At 28.9% G+C, this 10,121-nt stretch overlaps 1 protein-coding gene across 1 annotated transcript; it reads left to right on the forward strand.

The window, feature by feature from the left end:
• The first annotated feature begins 2,720 nt into the window (after nt 1-2,720).
• LOC131027880 (leucine-rich repeat protein 1-like) lies at nt 2,721-3,911 on the forward strand. The gene is made up of 5 exons (XM_057957981.2): nt 2,721-2,923; nt 3,027-3,098; nt 3,195-3,338; nt 3,661-3,732; nt 3,860-3,911. The coding sequence occupies exons 1-5, from the start codon at nt 2,721-2,723 to the stop codon at nt 3,909-3,911; spliced, it is 543 nt and encodes a 180-aa protein (XP_057813964.2).
• The last annotated feature ends 6,210 nt before the right edge of the window (nt 3,912-10,121 follow it).

The raw sequence follows: 10,121 nt of genomic DNA on the forward strand, positions 1-10,121 counted from the left end.
CTTCTTCACAAGAGAATGAAAAGGAGAAGAAGCCACTGGCCATAGCCACAACAACAGTTTGACCTTTACCTTTCCATTTTCTCGCCACCCAGGAATGAACAACATCAATATTTGGGCGTGGGCCGATAAATTTTCCAACCAAGACCAGATGCATATGAGCCATATTCTAATCAACAATACTATCCGGAATGGAGATCAAGAAAGCACCAGAGTCCCAATCTACCTTATGCAGTACTGGTAAAATGTCCTTGCCTTTAAGCTTTGATGAAAAAAGAGAGGCCCATTTCTTGATGCATTCCACAAAGGGAATCTTATTATTGGGGCCCTCAACCTCCCTAGTTTTGTTGGAGGTGACAGAAAAACCATTGGCAGTATTGGTACCTTCATCCCAAGTATCATTCGAGGCCCCATCCAAAGGGTCAGAGGGGGGATCTCTTGGGCTCCCAGATCCTACAGAAAGCAAATTCAAACTTGAACTAGTTCCCGTGCCAACTCCAACTCCGACTCCCGCTCCATCTCCTACTCCTGCTTCTGACATTGAAAACCCCAATTTTTATTTATATGTTCTTTATTCCTTTAAAAATAAATTTGAAATTAAAAATAAAATAAAAATTATAATGCAGAGATCTATAAGAAGAAGATAAATAGGTGAAAAGGTTTTTTAATTTCAACATAAATTTATTCAAAAATAAAATAAGCTAACATTGTGTCATTTATTTATAAATTAGTAATTTAATTTTAAATCTAGATTATACAATAAATGTTTTATTTTTTAAATATATGAATTTTTTTTTCCAACAACTATAAAAATAGAAATAAAGAAAAACTAAAATGCATTCTATATTTCATGGTCAATTTCATTTTTAATAATTTATTTATTTTTAAAATTACATACAACAATATATACTTTTTTTAAAACTATGTAAAATACATATTCCAGTTTATTTATAAATCTAATAAAAATGAGTTTCATGAACATATTTATCAACATCTTTTACATGATTTTATTTAAAATATATATGGTAGTTATGAAGCATATTTATGATGACACAAAGGGATGGAGTATAATGACATGGACATTTAACACACACTCTCTCTCTCTCTCTCTCTCTCTCTCTCTCTCTCTCTCTCTCTCTCTCTCTCTCTCTATATATATATATATATATATATATATATCTATCTTCTTGCACTTTAATTTGATTTATTAAGAATATATAAGATAGTTAGTCTCTAACTATAACTCTGTTAATTGTTATATAGAAATTATATTTTCCCAATCTCATTATTTTGATACCTTTAAAAAAATATTTGTATAGAACCCTAACCCTAACCCTAACCCTAATCTTAACCCAATTTGTTTATAAAATTATATTTATAAACATAACCTTAATACTAATTGTAACCATAATTGAATGATTTTCTAACTCTAGTTGAATTATAACCTTGATTGAACCCTAATTGTAATTGAACATTTATTAATTACTTTAATGTAACCATACTTTAATATTAGTCATTATAAAATTGATTTAGTTTGAAGGTTAAGAGTTATTTTATTTTACTTTACAACTATTTGATTTAATTAATAAAAAATGCACATCTTTGGATTAGAAATGCTTTCCATGTCAATTCTTTGTAGTTGCACTTTAATACTTGCCAATTTAATACTTTACAATTTTTTATATTCTTATATTTGGCTAGAAAAAAACCTATTAAAACTTTTAGTTTGAATTAGTTTGAGTTAGGTTTTCATGATTTGGATACAACTTCTAATACAATCTCACATTTTCTTCACCTATCTACTTACCTACTTAAAAGTTGTCATCCATTAGAAGATCCATCATCTACAACCTGCAACCAGATCGTGAAAACATAAATGCCACCTCAATTGTTTGATCATTTATATGCATGCCAAATTTACTCAAATATTGAAATGTCAACCAATACTTTTGTTGCCATTGTAAAAACCTCTTGACTCAAACAACTATTATCCATGTCAATGTTTATTGAATGAATGTAGCTAAAATATCAATATCAGTTATTATATTTATGATCTATTAAATAAAATTGCCTACATTAAATTAACTCATTTAAAAAATAGATCTTAATCTTAAAAAGATAACTACAAATAATATTATTTATTTATCATCATTATCGAAAAGAAAATTGGTTGAATTTTTTTTCTTTTAATTAAATAAAATTACTCACATTAAATTAATTCATCTAAAAAAATAAATCTTAAACTCAAAAAATAACAAATAATACTATTTAATATTATTTATTTATCAGCTTGACAAATTTTATTTTTTTAATAAATAGCCATAATCATTAAATAAGTGAATGACACACCCTAAAATGAAAAGTAGCCAAATAAAAATTTTGTTTCTAGAAGACCACAAATATCATATTCAACTCAGGAAAGATACTCCAGAGTGTTATTTCATTCAACATTAATATTTTCTAATAAAATATAATATCACATTTATTACATGTTTATGTTGAATAGTCGGTTTAAAAAAAACCGTTTTTTGTGACATTAGGAATGTGCAAATCCTAGAAGTTGTCTTACCATCTTTCAGGAACTCAAATTATCTTCTATAAATTCACATGGTCACACGGGCAATACAAAGAAAAGCATATCTGCTGTGAATTAGAAGCAAGGAACAAGAGAAGAACACAGATATTTTGCCATGGCTACAACATCAATATCCAAGATGATCGTTATGTACTTTGTGGTGGGAGGATTTGTTGTATGCAATCTCCTTTCCATTCAATGCAATGCCAATGCAGAAGGAGATGCACTGATAGATGTGAAGAAAATGCTGCATAACCCACAAAATATTTTGGAGAGCTGGGATCAGAACCTGGTCGATCCTTGTACATGGATTCATATCACCTGTGACAACAGCAACCATGTGACACGGGTGTAAGTCTAATCAAATCTTTCTTATATGATATATAAGTTAATTTCCATCAAATAGTTACACAGCAAACACACATAAAATTGACAAGCTTTAAGTATTTTACAGGGATTTAGCATATAGTGGCCTTTCTGGTTCATTCTCACCACGGATCGGTGATCTTCCCAGCTTACAATACCTGTAAGTTTATTAACATACACAGTTTAAAACTGAATATGTTTTAGTTTAAGCTGGATTTTCTTTCAAGCTTTAGTTTAAGCTATATTATTATTTCAGACATTTATTCCACAACTCATTGAGCGGAAGCTTGCCACCAAGTTTGGGGAAATTGAAAAATCTGATTGCCCTTAATCTTTCGGACAACAAGTTTAGTGGAAAAATACCCACCTCACTTGTCGAACTTCCCAACCTCCGGTTCCTGTAAGTCACCATTGTCCCGGCCTTTCATTGTTGAATCTTAACTATATTTTAGAAAGTTTTCATATTTGTTAATGGCAACATTGATCTATCATAAATGTCAAATTGACATCTGGGTTTAAGGAGTATTTTACTATTTTTGTTGTCTCATTGTTGTTTCTGTGTTTTGACCTTATTAAGAATTTAAATGCAAATATTCATCTGTGTTATATAAATGGCGTTGGATGTTATTTCATCCAGTTGGCAGCTTTTTTAATGTATGTTAATTCTTTGGTCAAGTGCATTTGGTAAGAAAAGACCATCATCAATGGCTTGATTTTTTCAGAAATCTTTCAAACAATCAACTGAGTGGCCCTGTTCCAGCAGGAGGATCGCTTTCAAGATTTGGATCTGACAGGTAATTTATTTATTTATGGTATATTTTGTTTGCTTGGTTCTGTTAAAGTATGATATAAGCTACATATTGATATCTATATGACTTGGAATTGACTTGCTGTTGTTGCATATTATGTTATGGGCTGAAGTTTTAAAGGAAATCCGGGCCTTTGCGGTGGTGTTGTGCACAAGCGATGTTAAAAACTGGATTGAATTGGTTGATATAGGAATAAGGTTTCTTTTTACATGCCAGACAATCTGGAATGTCATTTGATGTAATAAAGATGTTATTAATGGAATAAGGCATGCATTATAAAACAAAGACATGCTTTTGTATGTTTATGCAACATATCTCTTCCGTCGGTTTTCTGTTGTCCTGAATGATTGATAATGATGATTAATATAATTAATATTGTTAACTTATGAGATGGTCATTTTTTTTTTCATAATTAAATAGCTACTATGAAGTGGTCAATATTAATGTTGTGAGATAACTTGAATAACCCATTTAAAATTGCATTGTAACAGTAATTGCTAAATAAGTTCTATCATCATTGTAAATGTTGGGACTCTCTTTTTTTTCTACAAATTATTTGCATTTTTATCAATACAAGTTTTCTTTTTTTAGAAAACTTCTGTAATTTATTTTTAATTTTTATTTTAAGTAATTTAACTATTTTTCTTTGTACTCTTATTGAAAGTAAGAAATTCAATTTTATTAAATAAATCAAAAGCTTCTATATTTAATTCAATTCTCATATCATATTATACCAAATACACGAACAAAATATTATCATTAATGAAAACATTATTATCCTTCTTGAGGCGCCCATTTTTAATCAATTTTATATCCTAAAGTCAAATAGGCGCCTCGAGAATGATCTCTCATTGTACTTTATATAGATTATATTTAAATTTAAGGTATATATGCTAGTAGCAGCTACGCGGTGCAACATAGGAAGCATAAAATAAATCAATATATAAATATATAGTATATTTTTATTAAAATAAAATATATAGTATATTTTTATTAAAATAAAATATATAATAATATAATAATATATTATAATATTATAATATATTATTATATTATTACATAGAGATATATGATTTTTTATATATCTATTTAGACTATTTTTTATAATATATATATATATGTGCTGCAAGATCAAAGCAAATACCAAAATCTAAGATATATTAAACTTTATTTAATCGCGAGTATTATGGTTATGGTAAGCATTAGGGTTAAGGTTAGTGTTATAGTGAGGGTTAAGGTGTACATCAAGTTTCGGGCTAGGTTTATGATTAGGGTTAGGGTTTACCATTAGGGTTATGATAATGGTTAGGGTTAGCATCAACATTAGGGTTTGGTTTTGGTTTAGGATTATGGTTAGCTTTAGGGTTTAGGATTATAGCTAGGATTATGGTTAGGGTTAGGGTTATGTTTATAGTTTAATATTAAGGTTAAATTTATTGTTAGGGTTAGGGTTTAGTGTCAAGGTTACAATTATGTTTAGGGTTTAGATCAAAGATAGGGGTAGGGTAAGCATAATTACATTAGGAGTAGGGTTAGAAATATAACTGGGGGTATGGTAAGGATTAGGATTTAGTTTATATTTATGTTTTGGATTAGGGTTAAGGTTAGTATTATGGTCAAGGTTAAGGTTTATATCATGGTTTGTGTTATGATTAGGGTTAGGATTATGATAATGGTTAGGGTGTATATCATGGTAAGGATTAGCATCATGGTTAGGGTTTAGTTTTGGTTTAGGATCATGGTTAGGGTTAGGGTTTATGATTATGGTTTAGATTATGTTAGGGCTAAGGTTTAGTGTTCAGGAACTTAAGTTTATGATTAGGGTTTAGTGTTAGGGTTACGATTATTTTTAGGGTTTACATCAAAGCTAGGGTTAGAATTAGGGTTATGGTTCAATTATATTAAGGCTAGGATTAAATTAGTATTAAAGTTTAATTAGGAATAGGGTTTGGGCTAGATCAAGGTTAGGAATAGATTAGGATTAAAGTTAAATTTGGGTTCAGGTTAAGTTTAGGGCAGGATTATTGTTAGGGTTAGGATTTAGGATCATGGTTAAGTTAGAGTTAGGATGATGATTAGGGTTATGGTTAGGCTTATTGTTTACATCATGGTTGGTGTTAAGGTTAGGTTTAGGATTATGGTTAGGCTTAAGGTAAGGGTCATAGTTAGGATTATGGCTAGGGTTAGGTTCATTAGTAACATCATGGTTAGAGTTAGGTTTTAAATTAGGGTTAGGGTGAGGATTATGGTAAGGGTTAGGGTTTAAGATCAAGGATAGGGTTAGGATTATGGTTTGGGTTAGGGTTTAGGGTTAGGATTATGATTATGGATAGGATTTACTCTTAGGATTAGGGATAGGTTTTGGGTTATGGTTAGGGTTACGATTGTAGTTTGGGTTAGGGTTATGGTTAGGATTAGGTTTTAGGGTTAGGTAAAAGTATTATTGTTAGGGTTAGGGTTAGTATTATGGTTAGAATTATGGTTAGGGTTAGGATGAGGTTTAGGGTTAGAATTATGGTTAGGGTTGGGGTTATAATCATAATTAGGGTTAGGTTTAAAGATTATAATTAAAATTAGGGGTAGGGTTAGGGTTAGAATTAGGGTTAGGGTTAGGATTATAATTATAATTAAGGTTGGGGTTATGGTTAGGGTTAGGGTTAAAGATTATGATTAGTGATTATAATTAAAATTAGGGTTAGGGTTAGGGTTATAGTTATAACACAATTATAATTAGGATTAGGGTTAAGATTGCAATTAGAGATAGTATACATGATGACAACTATAAGAGTTATGGTTTGGGTTAGGAATAGGGTTAGGTTTAGGTTTTAGGTTAGATATATAGTAAGGTTTAGGGTCATTATCAAGTTATGGCTAGCGTTAGGGTCCATATTAGAGGGAGTCGTAGCATTATATATTAAATAATAGTTATAATTGGTTTTACTTAACGATTATGGTTATTATACTATAGGATAATGCTTGGGTTAAGGGTTAAGGTTCAATTAGAATCAATGTTAGGGTTAGGGTTTAATTAGGTTTAGGGTTAGTATTACAACTAAATTAAGGTTAGACTTAGTGTTATAATTTAGGAAGAGTTAAGATTTAAGAATAAAAAATGTTGTTAGGTTTAGGGTTATATAATAAAGCTTGGTTTCAAGGTTAGCGTTAGGGTTTAAATAGGTTTATGGGTTATGTTAGCATAAAGATTGGGATATGGTCAAGGTTAGGATGGATTTACAATTAAGGTTACTTTAGGGTTATGGTTTAGGTTCAAAATAGGTTTTAGTAATTATGGTTAGGGTTAATTTTAGGGTTAGCTTATTATAAGGGTTCAATTACAGTAAGTGCTAGAGTTAAATGATGGCTAGCATAAGGATTGTGTTTCAATTACATTAGGGTTAGGGGTAAATTAGTATTACACTTCAATTAGAATTAGGGTTTGGGCTCGATTAGGATTAGGAATATAGTTTAATTAAGATTATAGTTTAATTAGGGTTAGGGTTAAGTTTAGGACTAGGGTTTGATTATGGTCATAATTCAATTAGGGTTAGGGTTAAGTTTAACAATAGGGTTCAATTAGGCATAGATTAGGGTTAATGTTGTAGTTAGGGTTCAAATCTATGGTTAGAGTTGAGTTTAGGATCAACATTCAATTAAGGAGATTAGGGTTAAGGATTAAGGTTATAGTTAATTAGAGTTAGGATTTGATTGTGGAAAGGGTTTAATTATAGTTAGGGCCAAGTTTACAGATATGGTTCAATTATTGTTATATTAGGGTTGAAGTTTACTATTAGAGTTTAATTAGGAATAGTGTTTGTGCTTGGATTAGAGTTCAATTATAGTTAGGGTTAAGTTTGACGCTAGAGTTCAATTAGGATATGTATAATTCAATTAGGGTTAGGGTTAAGTTTAGAGATGGTGTTCAATTATGGTTAGATTAGGGTTGAAGTTGTGGTTAGGGTTTAATTATAGGGTTAGAGTTAAGGTTATGGTTAGGTTTAATTATGGTAAGATTAGGTTTAGGCTTAAGGTTACACTATAATTAGGGCTACTATTCTAGGATAATGCTTCGAGTAAAGGTTATGGTTAGGATTAGTATTACAATCCATTTACGGTTTAAGTTAATGTTATTATTCAAATGGGGTAAGGGTTTAAGGATAAATCATGGTGTGAGGGTTAGGATTATATAATAAATCTTGACTTTAAAGTCAAAGTTAAGATTTAATTAGAGTTATGGTTATATTTGCATAAAGGTTCAATTAGGGTTAGGGTTCAATTAGGTATATATTAGGGATATTATCAAGGTTAAGACTTGATTATGGTAAGGTTTTAGTTATAGGTAGGGTTAACATTAGATTTAAATTAGGGTTAGAATTAGGCTTACAATTTAATTACATTAGTGTTAAGGTTAAACAAGGATTGAAGTTCAATTAGGGTTAGGTTTAGGCTAGAATTCAATTAGGATTAGGATTCAATAAGGGTTAGGATTTAAGTCTAGGTTAGATTAAGGTTGAAGTTGTAGGTAAGGTTTAATTATATGGTTAGGGTTAAGTTTAGGGTTAGGTTAGGATTGGGATTCAATTGGAGGGATTGGGGTGAAGGGTTAAGGTTATAGAACTAATTAGTGTTAAGGTTTGATTATGGTTAGGGTTTCATTATGGTATGGGTAATTATTTTTAGGGTTGGGATTAGATTTCAATTTGGGTTATGATTTAATTATATCAAGATCAAGGTTAAAATAGTATAAGAGATCAATTAATATAAGGGTTTAGTTTATATTAAGGTTAGGGTTAGATTATAATTAGAGTTTAATTATGGTTAGGGTTAAGTTTAGGGCTAAGATTTAATTTTGGTTACATTAGGGTTCAAGTTGTAGTTAGAACTTAATTCTAGGGTTATATTTAAATTTAGGTTTAGGTTATAATTAGGTTTCAATTATGGTAAGATTAAGGTTTAAGTTTAGGGATAGGTTATGGTTTAGGGTTCAATTAGGTCTAAATTAGGACATTATTGAGGTTAGGGTTTTATTATGGTAAGGTTTTAATTATAGTTAAGGTTCGTATAAGAGTTCAATTAGGGTTAATATTAAATTGAAAGTGAAGTTTAATTAGGCTTAAGATTCATGCTAGAATTCAATTACGATCAAAGTTGAATAAGGTTTAGGGTTTAGATTATGGTTAGGGTTAAATTAGAGTTAGATTAAGGTTGAATTTGTAGGTCGCATTTAATTGTAGAGTTATGTTTAGGGTTAGGTTAGGGTAGAATTAAATTAGGGTTATATTTAATTTTATGGTTAGGGTATGGTTTAGGGTTAAGGGTTAAATTAGGACTAAAGTTCAATTAGGGTTAGGGTTTGGGCTAGAATTCAATTTAGATTAGGGTACAATAAGGGTTAGGGTTCATATTAAGGTTAGGTTATAATAGGATTAGATTAAGGTTGATTTTTTTATAAGTATGATTTAATTAGAGTTTAGGATTAAGTTGAGGCTACAATTAGGGTTACTATTATAGGGTAATGTATTGATATCACTTATTATCATTTTATTATAAAATATTAATTTTTTTTCATTATAATGTATTGTTCTTATGAATATTTAGAATATAGACATTTTAAAATAGTTTAAAGTTTAACTATATCGCTAATACAACCTTAATCCTAACAACCTTAATCCTAACAATAATCAGCCAAAATCTTAATTAAGGGTTTAACGTTTATGAAATAATATTAAACATTGATTCATTTAAAATTTAAATTATTTGAATAATAATAAAAATAACAAAGGCTACAGAGAATAATTTGGTATTTCTATTTTTTATGATACTTATTAAAATATAAATTATATTATTTAAATATTTTTAAATAAAAATTAAACTTATATTATGTAGGCATTAGTAGAAATTAATTGATCTTAAATGGGTAGAATATTGTGGAATTGAAAAAAAGAATTTAGATATTAATCTAAAGCAACATTTATATTCTTCTTTTTCTATTTGAATGCAAATCAATTCAAATTCTAAAATTAAAATAGATTCAATTTCTTTAAATTGTTAAATGAATCAACAATTAGATTTAGAATAAATTTAAAACTAAAAGTTAGATAATTGTAAATGGGTAGAGTATGCTTCTAGTTGTGAAATTGAAAAAAAAAAAAAAATCAATCTAGATACATAATCAACATTTCTATTCTATTTTTTCTTTTTGCATGCAATAATTAGTTTTAATTTTAAACTTTCTAAAAAATTTATAGATATATAACTAACATTTCTATTCTATTTTTGCATGCAAATCATTTTAAATTCTAAAATTTAAAAACTCTATTTTTAAAATTTTAAAATGAATCATCAATTTTAGAATAAATCTAAAAATAAAATCTAGT

The sequence above is a fragment of the Cryptomeria japonica genome, chromosome 3 (genome assembly GCF_030272615.1).
Source record: "Cryptomeria japonica chromosome 3, Sugi_1.0, whole genome shotgun sequence".
Taxonomy (NCBI): domain Eukaryota; kingdom Viridiplantae; phylum Streptophyta; class Pinopsida; order Cupressales; family Cupressaceae; genus Cryptomeria; species Cryptomeria japonica.